At 39.2% G+C, this 24,848-nt stretch overlaps 1 protein-coding gene across 12 annotated transcripts in view; it reads right to left on the bottom strand.

Moving 5' to 3' along the window:
* ERC1 (ELKS/RAB6-interacting/CAST family member 1) overlaps positions 1-24,848 on the bottom strand; it is a 294,248-nt gene that overhangs the window by 46,187 nt on the left and 223,213 nt on the right. For all 12 annotated transcript variants that reach the window (XM_035345700.1, XM_035345691.1, XM_035345735.1 and 9 more), the window contains one exon: positions 9,677-9,821. In XM_035345700.1, coding sequence (XP_035201591.1) covers positions 9,677-9,821 — 145 coding nt within the window. The remainder of the gene's footprint in view (positions 1-9,676; positions 9,822-24,848) is intronic.

Raw genomic sequence — 24,848 nt, 5'->3', positions numbered from 1 at the left:
TTTGGGACTTGAAAGTCTAGATTAAATATGTATTAAATATTGCATACATGCTGAATATTACTAGTTACAAATTACAAATAATTTCTTGCGGTTTATGGGAATGGTAAATAACAGCTCCTCAACTCATGTTTGGACTGCAGAGGAAGGAGTGATTATGATAAGGAGACAGAAGCAGAATGGAACAACACATATCAAAGATTCCTCTGAATGGCAAGCAGACTTAGTACATAACACATACTTTAAATAGCATGAGGTTGTTTATCTCCCTTCACTAAGATAGAAAGGAGCTTTTTCACAAAGTTGAGAGTAACTGAACAAGAGTGTATATGGGTAAAACAGGAAAGGTGAGGTACCAGATGAAATGGAAGTGCTGAGGGACAAAAAGTAGACATTACTAATGTACATTAGAATGAAGAAGCCGAAGACAATGGCTGATCTTCTACTCTGTCAAAAGTGAAAGCTAGCTATCAAAAAAAAAAAAAAGCCAAGAAGATCAGAATGCTCATGCCTTTCTCTGTCTATCTTCCCTAAAGACTGTACTCAGCTGACTAACAAAATTAATTTCAATACCCAGATAATACAATTTTAGGTCAGAAAAGAAGAAACAAGATGGTACTTGGAAAAATCAGATGTCTTCAACTTTACTAATCCTGATAAACTCTTTCCTGCTATAGTATAATCTACTATAATGAAAGCTATTAAGCTATTAATGGTTATTTTTGGGAACCTGTGGGGATTCGTGGGGCTTTGGAAGACTCTGTTAAGGTTTCTGACGCTGTCTCACATGACACACTCACGAACAACTTCAGGCTAAGGAAAAGCCTCATTTTGAGTTTTGTCCAGTTTTGGATACCACACTTTGAGAAAGAAATAGACAAATTAAATGAAATCTGAGAAAGCACAACATGAGGGATCAGATATCTAGAAAACAAGACATATGAAAACTGGAAGAACTGAGACTGCCCAATTTAAAGAAAAACACAGAGGAGATACCATCATAAACCAAAAGGGCTGCTAAAAATAGCTAAGAAACAAGCACTTTTTTTCTTTCTTTCTATGCTCATACCAGATAGAAAGAAGTAGTAATGAGCTTACATTACAGTAAGGGAAATTACAGATGCACAATGACATTATAATGATAAAGACAGATGAGCCATAGAAGACTTCTCAAGATTGAAAGTCTCCACTAAGAGTATTTTAGAACAGATTATAGGTATAATTGGTTCTGTTTTAAAGTGAGATGAATTTTCTATGACTAAAATATAAAAGAGTGGGCACTAAACTGTTTAGGAAATTATACTCCTAAGTAGTTATCAACTGTTCACTAACAAAATGGATGAATGAATCAAGTGTGTTACATGAAGCTCTGTCCTGAGCCCAGTACTATCCAGTATTTTTTCATTAAAAACCTGTGTGATAGAAGAAACTGTTTATGAAATATGAAGGAAGAAGCTTAGGTGAGTGATTTTGCAAGCATGCTAAAGTACAGGACCAAAACTCAAAATGTTCTTACAAGACTGTGGAACTGATTGCAGGCAGAAGGGATACTCACTAGAGGGGTTTCCCTATCTTCTCTCCACCCAGCTGAAAGCACTGACCTAGAGGATAAGGGGCAATGGCAACAAGTCCCTGCCTGGTGTGGCAGGCATGTCCCCTCAGGGACTTCCCCACCTTCCCATGTGCCCATGCACAATAGGCAGGAAACTTGGCAGGTTAATCTGAACGATACTGAGGAACACTGTACATCTGGCTTGGAGGTGACATGGAAGTCACGTTGACCTGTGCCCTGCATTGAAACAGTTCCCACCAAGAAAAAAAAGATGGGATGTTGCCATGGGAGACTCCCTTCTGAAGGGATCAGAAGGCCCAACATGCAGTTTGGTCACACTTCACAGGGAGGTCTATTGCCTCCCTGGGGCCCGGATTAAGGATGTGAAGAGAATGCTTTCTGTGCTCATTCAGTTCTCAGACTATTATCCATTATTGATAAGTCAGGTAGGTGGTGATGAAGCTTCAAGATGAAGTCTGAGAGCAATCAAAAGAGACTTCTGAGTGTTGAAACAACAAGCCTGGGGGTGGTACAACAATGGTTATGGGATGCTGTGTTAGCGAGGTACATCAGTCTGACGCCCAGTTGAGGTAGGGGTTGTATAGCCATGTGGCACCAAAGGCACAAGGGATCACAATCACAATCACAAAAATTTTAGAAACTCTTCAGAAGGGATAGGTTAGGAAGAAGAGGCAGTGGGGTAGCCCTTGTATGTTAGGGAGTGTTTGTATTGTCTTGAGATTAATAATGGTGATGACAGGGTTGAATGTTTATGGGTAAGACTTAGGGGGAAGGCCAGTGAGGCAGATGTCCTGGTGGGCATCTGTTATAAACTGCCTAACCAGGCCAAAGAGGCAGATGAAATATTCTACAAACAGCTGCAAGAAATCTTGCAATTGCTAGCCCTTGTTCTTGTGAGAGATTTCAACGCACCAAATGTCTGCTGGAAATACAACACAGCAGAGAGTCTAGGAGGTTTCTAGAGTGCGTGGAATATAACTTCCTGACACAGCTGGTGAGTGAGCCAAGTAGGGATGGTGCCCCGCTGGACCTCTTGCTCATAAATAGGGAAGAACTTGTGGATGATGTGAAGGTTGAAGGCCAACTTAGGCACAGTGATCATGAATTAACAGAGTTTTTGATTCTTGGAAAAGTAAGGAGGGGGGTTAGCAAAACTGCCACCCTGGACTTCTGGAGGGCAGACTTCAGCCTGTTAAGTAGACTGGTTGCCAGAGTCCCTTGGGAGGCAGTCCTGAAGAGCAAAGGTATCCAGGAAGGGTGGACACTCTTCAAGGAAGAAATCCTAGAGACACAGGAGCAGGTCATTCCTACATGCTGAAAAATGAGCCAGCGCAGAAGACTGGCCTGGCTGAACAAAGAGCTGTGGCTAGAGCTCAGGAAGAAAAAAGAGGGTTTATGACCTTTGGAATAAGGGGAGGGCCACTCAGGAGGACTACAAAGATGTCATGAGACTATACAGGGACAAAATTAGAAGGGCCAAAGCCCAACTTGAACTCAGTCTGGCTACTGCTGTTAAAGACATTTAAAAATGTTTTTATAAACACATAAACAAGAAAAGGAGGACTAAGGAGAATCTCCATCCTTTATTGGATGTGGGGGGAAACACATTGACAAGAGATGAGGAAAAGGATGAGGTACTTAATGACTTTTTTGCCTCAGTCTTTAGCATCAAGACCAGTTGTTCTCCAAGTAGTCTGTACCCTGAGATGACAGATAGGGATAGGGAGCAGAATCAAAAAGGAAATGTTTAGCGACCTGCTACTCCACTTAGATGTACACAAGTCTATGGGGCCAAATGGAAGGGGTACTGAGGGAGCTGGCAGAACTGTTCACCAAGCTGCTTTTCATCATCTATCAGCAGTCCTGGCTATCATGGGAGGTCCCAGTCAATTGGTGGCTAGCAAATGTGATGCCCATTTACAAGAAGAGCCAGAAGGCAGACCCGGGAAACTATAGGCCTGTTAGTTTGACCTGTGTGCCAGGGAAGCTCATGGAGCAGATTATCTTGAGTGTCATCATGCAGCACATGTAGGGCAACCAGGCGATCAGGCCCAGTCAGCATGGATTTATCAACGGCAGGTCCTGCTTGACGAACCTGATCTCCCTTCTACGACAAGGTGATGCGCTCAGTGGACGAGGGAGAGGCTATGGATGTGGTCTAACTAGACTTCAGTAAGGCTTTTGACACTGTTTCCCACAGAACTCTCCTAAATAAGCTGGCTGCTCAAGGTTTAGATGGGGGTACGCTTTGTTGGATTAATAACTGGCTGGGTGGCCAGGCCCAAAGAGTTGTGGTGAGTGGAGCTAAATCCAACTGGAGGCTGGTCACTAGTGGTGTCCCCCAGGGCTCAGTACTAGGGCCAGTTCTCTTCAATATCTTTATCAATTATTTGGATGAGGGGATCGTGTACACACTTGGGAAGTTGATGACATGGTAAGCAGATGATACCAAGTGCTCGAGTGTTGATCTGCTTGAGGGTAGGAGGGCTCTGCAGAGGGATCTGGATAGGCTCGACTGATGGGCCAAGGCCAACTGTATGAAGTTCAACAAGTGTAAGGGCGTGAGGCACAACAACCCCATGCAATGCTTCAGGCTGGGGGAAGAGTGGCTGAAAAGCTGCCTGGTGGAAAGGGACCTGAGGGTATTGGTTGACAGCCTTCTGAATATAAGCCAGCAGTGCTCTCAGGTGGACAAGAAAGCCAACAGCATCTCTTGCTGATACAAGGAGGCTTGTATCAGAAACAGTGTGGCCAGCAAGACTAGGGAAGTGATTGTTCCTCTGTACTTGGCTCTGGTGAGGCTGCACCTTGAGTACTGTGTTCAGTTTTGGGCCTCTCACTACAAGGATGCCATTGAGGTGCTGGATCGTTTCCAAAGAAGGGCAACAAAGCTGGTGAAAGGTCTAGAGAACAAGTCTTATGAGGAGTGGCTGAGGGAGCTAGGGTTGTTTAGCTTGGAGAAAAGAAGGCTCAGTGGAGACCTTATTGTACTTTACAATTACCTTAAAGAACATTGTAGCAAGGTGGGGATCAGGCTCTTCTCCCAAGCGCTAAGTGATGATGAGGGGAAATGGCCTCAAGTTGCACCAGGGGAGGTTTAGGCTGGATATTAGGAGAATTTTCGTAACTGAAAGAGCTGTGTGGCATTGGAACAGGCTGCCCAAGGAAGTGGTTGAGTCACCATCCCTGGAGGTCTTCAAGAAACATGTAGATTTAGAACTTCATAGCATGGTTTAGTGGTGGACTTAAGTACTAGGTTAAAGGTTGGACTAGATGATCTTAGAGGTCTTTTCTAACCTGAATGATTCTGTGATCTGAAAATTATGTTAAGAAAAGGCAGCATAATACAAATGTATCCTGCAATGCAGTATGCACTGTAATCTGGAGCCACACCACTTAGAATTAAAATTTTGAGATCCCATCATCAGTAACACTGAATCAAGCTAGTTTCTGATAAGCTCTGCAACAGTATATTAAAAAAGAATTGGGAATAATTGTGAAATATATATAATAGAATTACAGAATCATAGATGGTTTAGGTTGGAAGGGACCTAAAAAGTGTTTTAAAAACTATTTAATTGAACAACACTCCAAGCTCAGAAAACAGACGCTGATACAGTTCAGAACCTCCTAACAATTTCAGTACTATTACTTAACATTTATGGCATAGTAGTGCCTCGAGATGTTGGTGAAGCTGGGCTCCCACTGTGCTAGACACTGTACTAGACACTGCACAAACACAGAAAATGACAATCTTTGCTACAAATAACTCTTTGTAGAAAACCCCAAACTTTTGAGACTCAAAGCCCACAGACAGGAAACCTCAGCCCATTCATATATGCCTTCCACTTAAAACTCAAATCTACAAGAACAGGACTTCACACTGGTGTAACAAATACATTTTGATTTTTTAAACGTAGCCTGACTAGAAGATGAATAAATGCCAATTAGGCTCTTTTCTAAAGATGAGTGGTAGATGTGCTGCCACAAAGCAGGCCGAAGTTTGTTGTGACTCCTTCAATTCCAGCATGACACACATTGCAGGGACTTCTGTATGGCATATAATCTGAGCATACAGGCTGGCGCTCGCCACACTACATCTGGACTTTGTTAGGTAACCTTCAGCTCTGTTTTCTTGCATCAGCCCTGGCCCCCTCATGTGAAGCAGCCTCCCAACCACTCTTTCACTATGAGCTAGTCAAGGAGACAAAGTACTTTGGGAGGAAGTAAATTGGGACCACATTAGCTGGTGACCCTCGCCCTGCAATTGGCCTCCCTTTCCGATGATAGAGGAAATCCCTCATACAAACTGACAACCAATATGAAACAGGCAGCTCCATTTACTGGAAAGCCTGGTCAATGCTGAGTGCCTCATTAGGAAACGGTCTCTATATTGAGCCACATTCCTGCAATTCAGAGCCTAGAAACTCTAAATTAAAACAACATTGATGCCATATCCTCTTTCTGAAATGCCTCTCTTCATCCAAACTTTAACATACATACTTAAAGAAACTAAAGACCCAAAATGTCTTTGGCAGTACTCCTTCCTTCTCTTTCACAGTAATACCCTTCCTGCACGAGTGGCTTGGAACATGACAGTGTTGGGAAGGAACAAAGGAGAATTAAAACAAAGAATAACTGTGGAATCTTCCAGAGTTAGTATAACCTTTTTTTGATGAATCTGTGTGTCTTCACCTACAGTTTTAAGTGAGTAAAAATCACTTGAAATTGTGGGGCTGAAGAACTTGGACATTATTTTTTAAGAGGTAAATTGAGGCTTATCAACAGACGGTTCTTGTTTTAGGAAAGAATTGTATCTTTATACACCCTAAGAAAGGTCAATTAACAGTGAGTCAGTCTACTAACAGCAGAAGCTATTGTAGCCACACAATGATTATCAGCACAAGCAAGGAAAAGGTATAATCTGAACCCCATGCATAGACAATTTGATCCATTCACATTCATTATTGCAGGGTAGTCAGAAAAAAACACTTTTGTAAAATGTTATCTCTTTCAGAGGCTTTTTACCAGTTTGCAGTTAGGTTCAGAAATAAGGTCTATGGTATGTACCACAGTATGTGTAACTCTTCACACAAACCACCCGCTTCCGATATTGCTCAGCACTTCTGTTTGTGTCCTACATACATGGAAACGGGAACCTCTTAGTCAACTGTGCCTACCAGTCAACTGAAAGATCTGCTTTCCCACAACAAACTGCAAGCGTTTCCTGGAAATGGGATGAACTGAAATATAACATGATTATCAGGGAGGACAACAGTTCTGAAAAAAAGTTCTGAAATAGTATTAAAGCCACAAGGGAGGAATTAGCAAGGTCAGAATTCCAGATCTGAATCTGAAGGGTTGAAGGAACTTTTTAAGTTCCAGAATTGGTTTTCAACATCTTCCAGAAGATCCTGATTAACTGGGATCACTTGTCTTTCTCGAACAACTGTGTTTAATACATCTACAAATTTAAATGACCTTTCATTCACAATTTCTTCTGGAAATGTAGGAATTGCAGATAAACTTAAGATATTGCTGAAATGTTATATAGTTCACTGGAGCTGCTAACACAGATGGACCTTTATTTCAGAGGCAGAAAAGGGTATATGTCGAGAAAGTTTAAACTGATGAAGAAGCACAGTGACTTTACAGCAAAATACAAGGCTGTTGACCTGTGTGACCTGCACTAACCAAAGAGGACCACAAAGGCCAAGTACACCGATAACTTACAAAGCATGTGGAAGAATGAAATTCCCTTTGACTATATCTGTAATGAGGATCATGGAAAATTTAATAGCCTCTCTTCTGCACCATCTCCTACTTCTGGAGCTGTTAAATTCTGTATGATTTGAGTTGGTGACCTCAATGCAGAAAAAGTACATATCAAAAGTGCTGATATTGAACAAATAAATGTGATGTCAGATCCCCTACAACTCAGAGAGTTGGTGAGTTCTCTGTTGGTATAATTACTGTCCCATGATAAGTAACTTTGAAAAGCTTTTCTTTCAATAGTATTGAAGGTGGTACACACACACAAAAGGATAAAAGATCATACTTACTTCCTTAAGATGTAGGATAGATTTTAGGGAGCATATGTCAAGTCTCTGCTAGGTCAAATAAATCTCTCTCAGGTAGAGCTTAAATATAGCATGGATTGTTTATATATAAACATATATTCTGCCTTAGGGACTGGGGATGGACTGGACAGTACCTTGCAATGCTTTTAACTGTGATTTTGTAATTGTTCTTATACTCCTTATATGTAATACTCATATCAGGCATGTTTTGAGGAGATAATTATTTACAATTTGCTTTCTTCACAGTTATTTGTAAGAGAAGGAACAATGACAAGTCTCTCCAGCTGATGGCAGTTCTGGAATCAGAAGCTTTGAAGGCATTTGGATGTTCCAACAATTTTTTTTGAAAAAGTGCTACTGTTTCAAAACAGAGCATGTCAGCCCAGAATTGGTCTCACTTCATAGTAAGAACAATTTCAGGTTTATCTCTTGTGCATTTGAAGTTTATTTTGGAAATGAATTATCCCATGCCTATGCACAAAAGCACTTAGAATGGGCATCCTTAAGGGAAATGTCTTTTTAGGAACAGTATATATTATGTGATCAGCACTGAAAACTAATGATGTGAACTACAGCAATACTAAAAATCAACTAAGTGAAACGTAAGTCACTACAAATAACCACAACATTAATACATAAATTGCATACACACAATCTTCAGTAGAAAAAAAAAATCCCTAAAGATCATTCTGCCTACCAGCCAGGGATAATCAGAAGGAAACTCAGAAGGACAAGTTGCATGAAAAAGCTAGCATTTAAACTCAGGACAAGGATAACTAATAAAAGTTTCCAATTTCTCTTAGAACAAGCATTAACATATGCATATAACAAGCTGTTATGCCTACCATCAATTAAATGAAGAAAATAAGTACTTTACATTGCTGTGAACACTTCTGAATCCCATTCTAGTAGGAAGCCATTTGGATGACAAGTGAAAGTAATTGCAACTGTTGCTCAAAAGTAAATAAGTATACTGTATTTCCCTCTCATTTTAAAACTGTTGTTAAACTATACAATTACTATTGTAAAATTAAAATTTAAATAATTCCATCTTAAAAATACACAGCCAGTAATCTACTTGTGTTTCCTAAGGAAGAAACAGAGAAATCCCTTATTATGGCACAGACCTGGTTTTGTCTTACTGTTTTTGACCTCAACAGAAATCATCTGTTTGACAGATGAAATGCTGTGCATGATAAAACTTTTTGAAGATGGAAACAATGGTACTGAAGCAGTTGATACTGGACTGACAGCAGTATTACGTGTTCTTACAGGGAATGTGGCATGGCACTAACACAGAAGAATCCAACAAAAGTGCTGAAGTGAAAAATCTACACAGATCCTGGATCTCTTATTGTCAGGGTTGCCTTCTGCTTCCACAGTGTTTTATCAGCAATATATTTTTCACTTGGCATTTAATACTGAAACAAAATTTTATGGGCTTGAATAGAAACATACTTTTTCTGATTGTTATACTAACACAGAAAGGTCTTAGGAACAGGAGAAGGACAGAAATAGAAACGGACCAATCTTCCCACTCACATGGCCTCCCAGATTCCACTCAAGTAACCAGCATTCCTTTATGAGCTTCTGTCACAGATTAGAAACCACATTAGAGACCGTGTGGTATAATACGGTTCAATTTGACTTTTATGGCAAGGACAAATTTCATCCATTTATGCTTCCTCCCTGACAAGGCAAATATAGAATACCAAAAGAAGTATCACTCAATTTCCCTGAGTCTCTGGAAGTTAACAATAAATGTCTTTTTCATTCAAAGTTTCCTACATATTGTAGCACTTGTATGCCAGAAGCAGTGACACAAGGAAACCCCTCTGATCATGGAGGCTGTTTAATTCCCACCATGTTTTAAAGTCTTCATGATCAGTAGCTAGTTTGAAATTGTTATTCGTATACTTTTTGTCCCAACAGACAAAGGGATTATACATTATTATTTCCATCAACCAAGATAATAATGTCACACCAAATTACTAATTTGTTTCTCTCCTATCCCTCCTCTACCCACCTGCTGCTTGAGCTGTTGTACGAGGCGATCTTTCTCTCGCTTGAGTGCAGCCACTTCGTCTTGGGTCTTCTTTTTGGAGGATGAAAGTTCTAGCAGAGCAATATTGGCATCTTTTTCACTAATGGCAGCAAGAAGGGCTTCCTGTCTGAAAAACATAGATACATGACTAACCTGCAAAACTAGGAGCGTTGAACAAAGAACCATAGACATACCATATACCATAGACATTGTAAGAGCGTGCAACTCTGCTGGGCAGAAATAAATGCAGTTGTCACAGTTATGTCCACTGGTGGAGCAGGAAGTCAGACCCAGCTGCCTACCCCAAGATGACAGTGCTTATAGGATAAAAAAAACATATAATAAAGTTATAATTCTGCATTCAGCTCCTAAATTTTTAATAACAACCATTTATTGCTTCTTCAGATGAACGTTTTCATTCTTTATAATGTTCTAAACATTTACAGAATGGATTTTAAGAATGCACATAGAAATACATGACTAATTGTAAGACTTCCATGCTAAATTATTGTTAGGTTATGCTGTCTACTCATGCAGCTATTTTAGAAGGAAGGTGGCATGTGACAAGTTTATTGAAATCACTTGAACAATACAGTGTATTCCCAGAAGCATACAACGACACAGACACTTTTGTGCTACATGACAGATGTTGAAATAGATGCCCTCAAGGATGCTTGATCTATTCTTTGACTTCTTGTGAGTAACTAACATAGTGATTAGATTAGCTCTTCAGATGCATGTCTGAAGAGAAAGATAGGTCTGCTCTCACCACAAACCATTTTCAGCTTTGCAAAAATGTCGTAAGCAAAAAAAAATTCTGTAGTAATATAAGAACTCGATGTAGAAATACCTCATCACACTCCTTCCGAATTGCAAAAAACCTCTCACAAATACCCTTGCAGTTCAGAAACATTTTGTAGATACTGGGAAGAGGGGAGATACAAATAATAACCCTGTCAATAAAACAGCAGTTCTCAAATGAACTCAAAGGATTGCTATATGTTAGGAAAACCAACTATTTCTGCCCTTTGACCTTAATTCTCACCTTCAGCTGCCGTGCTCAAGTAAGGATTTGCAACAGGACATAAAGGAAAACTTTGACCTTATTCTCCAATAGGGGTGGCTTGTTCCCCCTCTCATAACTTAAGTATTCACCTTGTGAAGGAGGGATAGAATAGAAATCCTTTCTAATCTGTTGTGGTCATTTGAAAGATGGCATCATGCAGGAGTGATGAAGAAAAAGGAACTTGGAACATTACAGATTTCCCACCTACCTTTTCTTTAAAAATTTAGTTGCAAATGGAGTTAAAGTAGTAAAGATTCCAAATTCCCAAACAATCCAAATTTTGATCTCATTATATAAAAAAAGCATATTAATGTTAATAAGTTGAGGAAAATTTTTAAGGACTAACCAAAGGTGCTAAACTTATTCTGCTAATCATGTCAACAGCAATTATTATGCTAATAATATTGCATAAACAGTTGTTTATTAAAGATATAAGAAATATTAAAGAAGCTTAGTGTAAAAAAATAAGACTGATATTAATTATACCATTACATCCTTCTGCTGTCAAGATCTTTTTTTAATCAAGTGTCACCATCACAATCTGGTGAATTAGGATAACAATGGCAAACTGTCAAGGGTTGTATTGACACTTAATCTGCTTTTTCTAATTCATCTATTATCAATCCTTAAGGAGACTAAGTCAGCATTCTCAGTTCTTTTCTGTATCCTCTTTCTAAACAACTAAACTTGATCTCAGTGACAAAAAAAATACTTGCTGCAAAAAGTACTCATTGGGCTCCCTGTGAGTGAAGACATGACTGAGAAAATTTGAAAAGAACGTGACAAATGGACACTGCTACCATTTAATATTGATGTCTTAAACATATATGTCCAATATATATCCATGGGACTTTGAAACTGATGGTTTAGAAAGGGAACCAATTGGTACTACTGGAATACAGAAATTTTTATGTTAGATGCTGAAAGCCTCACAATTTTTATGACATTGCATGAAAAGATGCATCTATTACTGCAGCGTGTCTAAGAACGAGGAGTGAAATAGTTCCATCAGGGAGTTCAGGGCTTAAATCAAGGGTATAGGGAGATGCATACCTAAATAAGTAGGATGTAATCAGATAGTTTGCATTGGCTGCCCCTGAGCTTGATGAAGAATTTACTGTCCTGGATAAATACTAATCCGCCCTCCAAACTGTAAGAATAACAGCACATATATTTGCTTCTTGACCTTGCTCTTCTAAAAAGTCAGAACAATAGTTTTTCCTCTTTAAACACCCTCAACACATCATTTTAATAGAATAGGACCAAGCAGCGTCTACACATGCAGTTATGCTGACAGATCTGAGCAGACAGTAGCCTCTGAAAAGCTCAGGGTTGCAACCCTTTAACCCAGCACAGCAGTAACCAGCACAGCACTTTGGACCACAGATAAAAAAAGAGTTATGTGAAAGGCATGTGCACTCCACAGCACTAGAGCAGAAGGCACTAGTTTCTGAAGCAGCTTCTCTCTGGGAGTTGTAGGCATGAGACATCCCATTAAAAAAAACTGTTATTTTTACAGGTGAAAAAAACTAAATAGACAGCTCTCACTTGAAAGGTATGGAGTTTTGCTAAGACAATAGGTGAATTGATGATGTTCACTGATGAAAAAGTTCATGACTGCGTTCACATCAATGACAGCGGGGAATGGAAGAACTTTTTCTTATGGCGAACAGATTAAGTGAGAAGAGGATGATGGTCTATGACCTGGCTTCCTTCCGATCCCAGTCTGTGACCATGCTCTTACAAATATTTATTCCAGTTAAAGCTGAAGACCTCCCCACAGGCAGAGCATAAAAAAACCACTGCTAAGATGTGATCTCTGTTTGTCCCCTCTGTTGCTTCAATGATTGCTAGTTTTGCTGAAGTTACCCACATGCAGATGTTTGCTCTTATAAGGATCTCAACTAAAGCCATATATCCCGTACATATATATAAAAGCAAGCAAGCAAGCAAACAAACAAAAACAAACAAACAAACAAAAAAACACATGCATTTCAAGAAGAAAAAGTGTGTATATCAACAGACAAAATTTTTCACTACCAGACAGAAGAATGGACATACACAACAGATTTCTGTGGCTGGAATTCATCTCTGGATTTATACAAGCGTTTTTTGTACATACTAACAGAGTAAGCTTGCCTTAGGTGGACTACCAACACATCAGAAACTTGACAGATCCTGTTTAGAGGGTGCCTAGATATTGCCTAGACTGTATGTAGAAAAAACAGCACCTTAAATTATGCCTTGTACTTCATGACATGATACCACAAAGTCAGGCATTTTTAGATGTTTTAGAACATTTGAAAGATAATCCAGATACATCTATTCCATGGAGAAATACAGATATTCTGGTGATCTAACAGAAATGAAGAGAAGAAGAAAGGAAAAGGTGCACATCAGAATCCCAGTTCCAGTGTCAAGATTATAGGTGTGGGAACAACTGATAATGGTTGCACTATTACTGCAACCTTTTTTCTGTTACTTTTGCTGTAAGGAAAAGTATCCGGCTTTGGATGTCTGCCTGAAACATGAAAAATATCAATAGAATGAAGTGACAGAACATGATACACGACCTCTGCTTTTTCTGGCTATCGGTGTCCTGGGAAAGACAGACTGGTTCGGAGTTCTGGTAATTTTCACTTTCTTTAGAGTAATCTGTTTTGATTCTAAAGAAACACTTATTCTTTTAATAGCAAATCTACAATCCTTGCTGATGATTCAGGACCAGAGCCAAGAATATCTCTGTAACAGTATCTATGTAGCCATTACTCTGGTATGGAAATTTGAGGTTCCTCGAATAGCATATAATGCATACCTTCTGCAATCAAATCCTTTGTTGCTCATCTCTACTTAAATGAAAACTCCAGGATCAGGACAATGAGATATGAGAAGCGATCTGTTAGCAATTTATTAGTGCATAATACTAATCATAATAGCTTAGAAAAAAGCATCCTACTATCCAAAACTTCAGTTCTGCATTGTGTGTGAAATGGGGTTGTTGGTCAAGAAGCAGGGAGAAAGGAGTTGTGTCTTTCTGAATCTTTTCTGGACCTGATGCAAGATGAAGTTTGAACCAAAATAAGAAAAATATCCTCTGATGTGATACATGTATTCTAGCTGTACTTTTTAATTCTACAACCTAATTGGATAATCTTTAATAAGGGAGAAGTATAAATTTCACTGTCACCTCTGCTGAAAGGAGACATGTCTGTAATGGTGCACTACTGTGTTCAGGAGAACCTGGAATTGCTACAATGCTTCCAGAAGCCAGGAAAGAACAAATATCACCAAGTAAAATAAAATTTTTGTGTCTGAAGAGCAATACTAATTTCTAGTAGTTTCCTTTTACAAGTGCTGCTATCCCCACACAGACCAGAAGAACTTATGGTAAGATAAGTGAGGTTGTAAGAGGGAGAAAATGGGCTGCTGTGAGAAGGGTGTAGTAGCACGTGAACAAACCTAGGTCAGAAGTGCTGGTGTCAGTAGTATGGGCTCAACTTCAGTTTAGGTAGCAGCCTTTGCTTGGCCTTTGCTTGGTCTGCAAAGTGTGTCGCTAGTTTAAAACACTGCAAATGTCCTAAGAGGTAGGCAAAGCATGTACTTGCTGCAAACCCCAGGATGGTTTATCTTTTAAAATAATGTACATTAGGTCGGCTATTTCTATGGCAACTGTAACTCAGCAGGGGGAACACTGCCTATAGGATGCAAGGAAATGGCCTCAAGTTGCACCAGTGGAGGTTTAGGTTGGATATGAGGAAGCATTTAACAGAGAGGGTGGTGTCAGGCACTGGAAGGGGCTGCCCAGCAAAGTGGTGGAGCACCCTTCCTTGAAGGTATTTTAAGAGTTGTGTGGACATGGTGCTTAGGGACATGGTATAGTGGTGGACTTGGTTGTGTAAGGTGAATGGTTGGAGTTGGCGATCTTAAGGGTCTTTTCCAACATAAATGACTGCATGTTTCTACTTATCCCCCAATTTGGGCAGGAGCTGTAGCCTGTACCAAGGCTTTACTGCCACTCATAAGCAGTAAGGAGGCTTTAAAGTGGCTTAACTTAATATTATCAGAACAAGAAAATCTAGTGAAAATAGAATTAGGCTGAAGCCTGGGAATTATGATTGCTACAGACTGGTGTGGTACCAAGACAGATAAGTTCGACTCTTAAGAGACAGTGGTGGATATGTTCTGAAGCTCAATATGGCAATATAGCTGTCCTCTGGCATACTTTTGATTCACCAATCAGTCTCCCTTTTCTTAGCATTTCAGCTGGGTCTGCGAGTTCTCACAGCTGATACCAAAGACATAGTGATAATGAATGACTCCAACTCTAAGATATAGATGGATTCAGAGGATTGAAATATTTTATGGAAGGTAGTGAAGACTGCAGAGGTGAGAAGTCACTGAAAATTGCCATGATTGAATTCTTCCAATGACAAATATTCTAAGCCTATAAAGCATTCCTGATGAGGTTGTCCTGTAGCATCTACTGGCTGTCCTAATACTTTTGTCAATACACAACAAAGAACAGTATGCAAAGACACATCTCTTGAATGTAAATGTCTGTCTTTGGGAAGATAACAGGACAAGATGGCAAGACTTTAAATTTCATCTTGGTTTTCAGTACAGGTCTTGAATTAAGGCACAGCTTTAAGAATGTCCCTCAGCCACAGAAAGCTTTTTATTTTTTATTTATTTTTTTAATGAAAGCTGAAAGAGAGAACAACGTACTATTATACAATTACATATTACTAAGGCTGTAGAAACAGAAGGAATTAAGCAAATCAGTATTTTCTAAACCTCTCTGCAGCATAGCAGACAGGGCTTGAAGTTATACAACATTTCAATGCTGAAGAGTATTATTCTTAATGACCGCTTCAGCTGCAGTGACTTTAGTAAAAATGGCAGGTGCTACCATCTCATATACCTGTTTACAGAGGCCCTAGAAAAAGACAAACACAGCAGAGATTTCTCGTATGGGTCTGGGTGAGGATAAATAAGTGATCAGCAGCTTGAGTGACCAGGTGTTTGAATGAGCCTGGAAAATGGCAAACTCATACAGATTTAGTTACCAAGAACCACAGCATATTTTTGCAAATGGGGACATGAGACTTTCTAACTATTCAGTAACCCTCAGCACTGCAGGACTAATATGCTGAATTCCTATATAATGAGTTGTAGCAGGATAAGCCAAAGAAGATTTAAGAAGGTTCATCAACAACATTTTAAGTGTTTTAACTACCAGAGTAGCCATGCTTGTTCTCTGGCATACAAATAATAATCAAATCAAGATGTCTTTAAATGGTTCCGTACAGCACTTGGTTTCAGGACACAATGCAGTCCTTCACAGCTCTTTCCTAGTAAAGGAGAGGAATCCTTTTGGTAAAAACTATCAGAAAGTGAACTTTACAAAGCGGTTTTAAACTATACAGCACAGTTCTGAGGATGTTAATATAGGAATAATTACTAGCTGTATAATTAGGAGGAATAACAGGCTGCAATCAACTCTTAATGATACTTCAAAGCATAAATATTTTAAATATTCATTAAAATAATGTTGACATATTTCAGGAAGAACACATATTCCATATATAAATGTTACAAACACATTATTTATATAATTTCAAATCATGAGATTCAATCCTATATTGAATATTTCTGAAAGTGCAAATGAAATAGCTTAAAAGCAGTACTGAGATCAGCAGCAGCATTTTTTTTTAATGCCACTGAGGAACTGGGTTAATTCTATGAAGTTTCTATCTAGTTTCATTATACCAGCTCAGGAAGGTACAGCTCTACAAGCTCACAGGTATCCAGTCAGCGCCTTCAGCTGTTGCCCTTCTGCGAGGAATGATTAACCTGCCAGGGTTCTCAATTTCGTATATTAAGATCAACTGTAATTATGCCTGGTATGCCTTTAACACGCCAGGTTTAGAAGTAGAAAGGTTCTGCTTTTTCATAAACTGTTTAGGCTCCAGCTGTACTGGCATCAGTCACCACAGAAGGAAAGAGCTGGTAGTTGGACAGTACTTGCTTCAGTTGTCTCATTTTAGTCCACTGCATTTACTCAAGGCCTACAGAAAATGCTGATCTAACTTCTAATGTTTCTCCATCACAGATATCCGTAAGACGTAAAATGGCAAATCACCATTAAAATAACAATTATATTATTTGCATATGAATTAAAACTACCCCTTCCTTCGAAGTGACAATAATATAAAAAACTATTAGGCAAAGAGATTCTGGTAAAATTTGCAGTATTATTATAGACAGACATTTAGGTGGCAGCTTAGAACATAAAGTATTAGGACATAGTATTTAGTAATTTCTTAAGTTTAGTAGAATAATAGTGGTTGGGTGACATTTGATAAACTCCAGCAGTCCTGGCTATCAGGGGAGGTCCCAGCCAACTGGCAACTAGCAAACGTGATGCCCATTTACAAGAAGAGCCAGAAGGTAGACCCAGGAAACTATAAGCCTGTTAGTTTGACCTGTGTGCCAGGGAAGCTCATGGAGCAGATTATCTTGAGTGTCATCACACGGCACTTGCAGGGCAAGCAGGTGATCAGGCCCAGGCAGCATGGGTTTATGAAAGGCAGGTCCTGCTTGACTAACCTGATCTCCTTCTATGACAAAGTAACACGCTGGGTGGATGAGGGAAAGGCTGTGGATGTGGTCTACCTTGACTTCAGTAAGGCTTTTGACACTGTTTCCCACAGCATTCTCCTCAAGAAACTGGCTGCTCTTGGCTTGGACTAGCATATGCTTCATTGGGTTAGAAACTGGCTAAGTAGCCGGCCTCAAAGAGTCATGGTGAATGGAGTTAAACCCCGTTGGAGGCTGGTCACTAGTGGAGTCCCCTAGGGCTCAGTACTAGGGCCAGTTCTCTTTAGTATCTGAATGAGGGGATTGAGAGCACACTCAGTAAGTTTGCAGACGACACCAAGTTAAGTGCATGTGTCGACCTGCTTGAGGGTAGGAAGGCTCTGCAGGAGGATCTGGATAGGCTGGACCAATGGGCAACTGTATGAAGTTCAACAGGACCAAGTGCCGGGTCCTGCTCCTGGGGCACAACAACCCCAAGCAGCGCTGCAGGCTGGGAGATGAGTGGTTGGAGAGCTGCCAGGCAGAGAAGGACCTGGGAGTATTGGTTGACAGTCAGCTGAATATGAGCCAGCAGTGTGCTCAGGCGGCCAAGAAGGCCAACAGCATCCTGGCTTGCATAAGAAACAGTGTGGCCAGCAAGGCTAGGGAAGTGATTGTCCCCCTGTACTCGGCTCTGGTGAGGTCGCACCTTGAGTACTGTGTTCAGTTTTGGGCCCCTCGCTACAAGAAGGACATGGAGGTGCTCGAGTGAGTCCAGAGAAGGGCTACGAAGCTGGTGAAGGGTATGGAGAACAAATCTTACGAGGAGCAGCTGAGGGAGCTGGGATTGTTCAGTCTGGAGAAGAGGAGGCTCAGGGGCGACCTTATTGCACTCTACAGGTACCTGAAAGGAGGCTGTAGCGAGGTGGCGGTTGGACTATTCTCCCACGTGCCTGGTGACAGGACAAGGGGGAATGGGCTAAAGTTGTGCCGGGGGAGGTTTAGGTTGTATATTAGGAAGAACTTCTTTATTGAAAGGGTTGTTAGGCATTGGAATGGGCTGCCCAGGGAAGTGGTTGAGTCACCATCCCTGGAGGTCTTTAAAAGACGTTTAGATGTAGAGCTCAGTGATATGGTTTAGTGGAGGACTTGTTAGTGTTAGGTCAGAGGTTGGATTAGGTGATCTTGGAGGTCTCTTCCAACCTAGACGATTCTGTGATTCTGTGAAACTATTAAAAAGTAATTAATAATGTAATATGCAAAATAGCTGACCCAATGGGATGGTTATCCTAGCATTAATGCCATATATTTCATAACAAACTGTGTCAACATGTCTGCAATGGTTGTTCTAAACTTGGCATTTTTTTCCCCACTTTTTCGGCTGATTACAGAATATCTTCAGAAAATTAAGAAACTCCAGCTGTTCTGAACCACACAGAGAGAATCCCAGATTCCAACACTCCGAGCCCCTAGCAACTGGAACCCACCATCCTGCAACTCTGTTTACTGCACCAAGGAAGGAGGCAGCTCACACAAGGTTCTAGATACTAAAATTAGGTTCTTAAACAACTTGGACAAATACAGACAGGAAGATCAGAGAACACTATTGTAGTATGCTAAAAGACCACTACTTTACTTGAAACCAGCTGCCGAATGCTGCACCAGCTATAGTATCATCAGTATTTAAGATGCAGCCATATAAAAAACACAAAGCATGAGTACAAACCCCTAGTGAGTAAAACATTTATCTAAAAGAAACGGTAGCAACATCTTGCCGTAAGAAGGGGAAAATGCAATATACTACCTGTTCATTTAACACTACAGCTGGCAGTATTCAAATCTCAGGCTGCAATTAATTTGGGAAATTAATTAGAAAATGCCAAAAAAAAATCACAATTAATTTGGGAAATTATTTTTCCAAACACAAACATACACCCCCATTCAGAAGGATAATACTACTTCTTCTATTCTTGTACTTCTTTTCTGAATCAATAAGTTACCTTTGGCTCATGTGGACAGCATTTCAACAGTTCCCTATCCCACGATCTAAATTTTGACAGCTGCCGTATTTACTCAAAGTCTACAGGAAACACTGAGGAAGATTTTACTATTTTTCTATCACAGACATTTAAAATGTGATAGATTTTAAATTTAAAAAGACATTTAAAATGTCTCTGATAAAAAATAGCAAATTACCATTATAAGAACTATATTCTGTAAGCAAGAATTCAGACAAACTGAGGAGAAAACCAAAAGTCATTTGCCATCAGCAAACTGAAACCTCCTTTTCACTGTTCTCCTCAATGTCATCCCATACAATTGAACACAACTAGAAAACAAGAGATAGACATTCTTTGTGAATAGAGTTGTGTGGTCACAAGAGATGCTCCTTTAATTTTCTATTGCACTAATAGTGTGATAATAGCAAATGTTGCCTTTAGACACAGGTAGCATTATCACTTGTGCTGCAGTTGTTAGAAAAAAATGTTGCTAATATCATATTTGGACTTTTCTATGCAATTTTTCTCTAACATCCTAAATGCTTAGAATCATAGAAGCATCATAGTCGTGCTCACATCTCAGCTCTGAGTACTCAGAATTTCAGTACAGCTCTTGACTGTGCCTGCCAATGGTTCCAGAAGGAATTCTAAGGTTTTTGCAGAGGGACTTTCCAATCAGCTCCTAGCTTACTAATCTATTTTTATTGATTAATTCCTCCATTGAGAGAGGGGCTGCTGCACACAGCTGCTAGACTGACTATGAGCCTTACCTACTTGCTTCTGAGGAGTGGTGGATTCTGAAGAAGGCACATTTTAGAATCCTGGCATTTGATATTATAAGTGATTTGTCCCTATAAAGGGTAGTAGGTTGTTGGTTTTTTGTTTGTTTGTCTGTTTTAAGACAACTATCCTTGTTTGACCAGCCTTTGGTCTAGAAACCAGAGAGGAGGCAGACGTACTCACAAGGCTTCTGAGTTCCACAGAGCTGGCTTTTCTGAGAGGGAATTCCTTGCACTCTCTGTCTTCTTCTCTAGCTTAACAGTAGTGCAAACAGCATAAATTAAGGTATAATTTCCATCCAGGCAATACAGTCCACCAGAATATGCACAACAGATTTTGAAAAATGATGTTATAAGAAAGGCAGCTCTTGTTTCTTTCCTGTGACACAGTCAAGTACAGGTTAAGCTTTGGTTTAGCGTATGGTTTCATGATCAGCTTAATCTGACATAAGACAGGACTCTGGTTGAAGAAGATGGTTCTGTCCTCCCATTTTCAGGTTCCTGCTCCCTCCCTGGTGTCAGCACTAGTGACTATGTATCCCTGAAACACGTTGATCCAGTTAAAACTTCACTCTAACTAAATAGGAGAAACCAAAATCTGTCCACAGGTTCCTTATTCCTAAAGGAACTGGAGCTCAAGACACTGCTACAGTGTCAAAGCTAGTAAAGTTTAAGCTTAAGAATAAAAGTGGATCATGGAATTCACATTGATTATAACAGATCAAACAACCACAATTGCTAGGGTGAAAACAAATGTTCTTTAATTAATTACATCTGTATGAATCACCCTCCAGGTGAAAGCTGGTAGAAAGAAATTTCAGCTGTGTCAGTCAACAATGATTGCAATACTGTGGTATTGGCGTGGTCTTTGATCCTGTGAAAAGATCAAGCCATGACTTACAACATAGTTGGATTAAGAAAGTATCCAACCTACAGACTTGAATCAAAGATTTTAACTGATGGATAATTCACCTCCTTGCTAAATGACTATCATGACTGTTATTTCTGGTTGGTGTAATTATCACTTATTTTTGCATCTGTCTTGTTTCCATAATTAATTTACTCATTCCAATATGTCATCATGCCTTCTTTTCTTTATATTTCATCAGTCTGCTCACTGGAAACTAAGGCATTCATTTATTTCCAGTATGATATGTATACTGTTGCTAATCCCAGCCCTGTCCCCACTGCATTGTGAGTTCCACTTCTTTTCCTGATCTTTCTATTTCATAAATATAAAATGTCTTAATATTTAATTTCCTTTGGATAATATAATACAAAATTAGTTATGACAATTCTCACTTTATTCCTGTAATGTCTGCCTCCAAAAAAACAACTCTCTTTCTTGGTTATTTTTTAAGGTGATATGCAGACTGCTGCATACTCCTAATTTTGTTTGGGCGCAGATAGACAGTCAATTAGGTTTAGAACTCTTCCTTACACTTTCTTCCCTTTGTTTGGGATGCAAAGACCTCAGAGTTTTGTTTGGACTCTTCATTTACAAATTCCATACTTCCTTTACACTCAAATCCTTGAGTTCCTCTGTTCAATTTACTTGCAAATATTATTAATTTTTCAAGTATTTTGTACAACCTTTAAAATTTAAATATACGTATACTCAATTCATGGTCACTCCAGCTGAAGTTGGTTTTGGGGATGATTTCCTCTCCAGCATCATCAACACTAATTACAATCCCGAAGTCTTAAAACAATGTTACTTCTTGGTGATCCAGTAAATATTTTGTCAAGAAGTGCAGCAATTTCTCTGATTTGTATCCAATAATTAAATGACTGAGAAAAACACATTCCTCCATTGTTATTTACCTCTACCACACCTCTATGCCTGAAGTCAATAGCAGGCTATCATCCATTCATTTTGTATAACTCCTTTTATGGTCCTTAAGTTATTAAGTCCTCATACTGTCACTTTTTTTTTCTTTTAAATTTCCTCAGAATCTCCTGTATCTTTAATGTATGCCTACCATTTCTAGCTTTCCTGAACAGCTTCTACAAACATTCTAGCTGCACATATTATCCTATTATCCATTAATTGCCATTATCCTGGTGACATCTGGTTTCATTTTACATACCAGATGTGTAGAGCTACTTCTTTTTGTTGTTCTTTTACAAACAACTCCATTTTCCTCCGCTCTTCAAAAATTTTCTCTCTAGAATTACAGACTGCTTTCATTACTTACTGACTATTTGACAACTAACCTGGGTACATCTCTCCTAAAATCCTCTTCCTTCTTTGAGGGTTCTTTTGTATGCTTGTGCAAGCCTTTCTTCCAGAACCACTTTGTTTCATCTCTAAAAGATGTATTTCCTCTAAGGTCAAACACAGCTTATGGGATTGTTTACATTACCTCTGCAAAGGATGTCTTAGCATTTGGTGATAGTAACTACGGCAGCACTAATGCTGACATCTGTTCCATCCTAATCCTAACACTTACTACCTGTACTTCAGTCTTTTCTCGTTGCTGCTGCTGCCCATGGGATGGATTGAAAAGGGAGTATAAAAACTGCCAAGTGTCTGGATATGGCTAGGGATAGCAGCATCGGACAAAAAAAATGATGGAAGCAGTATCATTTAACACTGAGGCATCACTTTGCTTCCTACTCCTGGTAGCTTCAATGACTGCTGTATTAGTGTTAAAAAAAAAAAAAAAAAAGTGTTTTAAGCAAACAGAAGTTGTTGAAAGGTTCAAGGACAGGAATGGAGCAGTTGTCAGTGGTTATGGATAAAATTTGGATATGCTTAGTTTCATAATTGCAACAGAATAGGCCTGAGAAGTTTCATTTCCTTTCTTTTTCCAGACCAAGGTAGATGCAGCTACTTGCAGACTCTCAGTGCAGAAGATTTGTTTGAATTGGCATTACAATATATTCTGATGAGTTCTGAAGATAAACAATTTTCCAGATGCTTATTCTAAAGCAGCTGGCATTCGATTGTACATAGGAAGCATCCCACCTTCTTCTTCTCTGTTTTTATCTCTATCCAGTCCCAGTTCCAGGGAAGAATGAGAAGAAACTGGAGCTATATGCTGTAAAACAGTTTAAGAGACTGAGTATGTATGCTCTGCTCCAGAATAAGCACTGTTAAGCCTGATCTAAACCATGAAAATAGACTCCTGACAACCCTTTATTATCAGATCCCTGCTCATCATGATATATGATGTTGTACAAAGCTTTTTTTTTTTCATGTACAGATTTTAAGGTTTTATAACCAAAGTAATGAAGATCAATAATCTCAAATTAAGCTGTTATTGTCTATGTTTTATAATGAGAAACAAGTGCATAAAAATTAAGCAACGTGCTGAAAGTGACAGTAAGTCATTCATGTGTGAGGGAATTTGAAGAACAAACAAACAAACCACCACCATTTTAGCACGTATTCCAGCTAGCAACACCTTTTCTATTGAACAGATTTGAAGTTGTGTTTATCCTTTACTTTAAAATTACATGAAACACACGTAAAAATCACTTCATTGAAGAAACATTATCACATGTAAATCTACAGCTGGACCTCTAGTATCTTAGAAAAAGTAAAAAACTCAGATTTCAAGCATATAAAATAGAAAGGAATATGATTACCTTAAAACGAACTTAAACCTGCTTGCTATCATAGTCCGTCTCTCAAGAAATCTTGTCTGCACTATAGATACCAGAAAGTATGGGAGCTTCCATTTAAATAAATTCTTGCTTGTTTTGATATAGATGCCCTTTAATTGGTTGTATAATTGTGAAGAAGTACAATTTGGCATCTACTTAGGTTTGAGATTTGTGGCTAGGTTAATTTTTTGCAATAAAAATGCTTGCTAAATTCCAAGTTGTTTAACTTCTGTCTGCTTTACAGAAGAATTGAGCGTATTTTCCAAGGCTCATTTCAGGATGAGAAGGTTAAGGCAGACATTTGAACATGTCGCGAAGAAGAGGACTGCTTTCTAGATTACAGCTTCTTCATTCTAATAGTATTATTTACAAAATATTAGACTTCTGTCTATTGGTTCCTTATAATGTCTAAACTATTTTAAATGATAAGATTAAGACAGACAAATTTGTTACAAGAATACACAATGGAGATTTACACTCAGTTGTATGGAGATTCACCGGGATCAATGGCACAAAATTACTGAGGCAGGGTGAATGTGGGTGATATGGACAACTTTTGATCCTGAGACTATCCTTAAGTAAGGGGTATTTTGCATAACACTGGGGAAAAAATCGGAGCATTTTCTGAGGTATGTGGATCAATGAATGTACAAAAAAGTATAAAGATGCTTTAAGTAGAATAAATCTTTTAAAAACTGAGATGGGAAGACCACCAACACATCTAACACAGGTGTGAGCTTTTTAAAGCTAACAACTGCTAACTGCAGAACGCATAAACAAGCATAGTCAATTGAAATAGAAACATGACTAAGTATTTAAAACAGAAATGGAGCGGAGAGTTAAGATCTATTCTTCATGCCTATCACTGGTGGTCTGACAAAGAGCACATCATCTAACCACCTCTGTAAATACACAATACAGTGACATCCTGAGCTGAAGAGAGTCAGGTTTTCTCTCTCTTATTTATTTATTGTTAGTGTTAAGGAAAAAGGGGATTACCAAAATCTTGCACACCTAAAGCTGCCTTGTTTTTTGCTAAGAGTACCATGACTGCACCATGATTTTCACTTCTTCACACCAGAAGCTGAAGGCGCTACACACAGTCACAACACTGAAGC

The sequence above is a fragment of the Oxyura jamaicensis genome, chromosome 1, assembly GCF_011077185.1.
Source record: "Oxyura jamaicensis isolate SHBP4307 breed ruddy duck chromosome 1, BPBGC_Ojam_1.0, whole genome shotgun sequence".
Lineage (NCBI taxonomy): Eukaryota > Metazoa > Chordata > Aves > Anseriformes > Anatidae > Oxyura > Oxyura jamaicensis.
The sequence above is the reverse complement of the archived record's forward strand: the minus strand, read 5'-3'. Positions and strand labels throughout refer to the sequence as shown.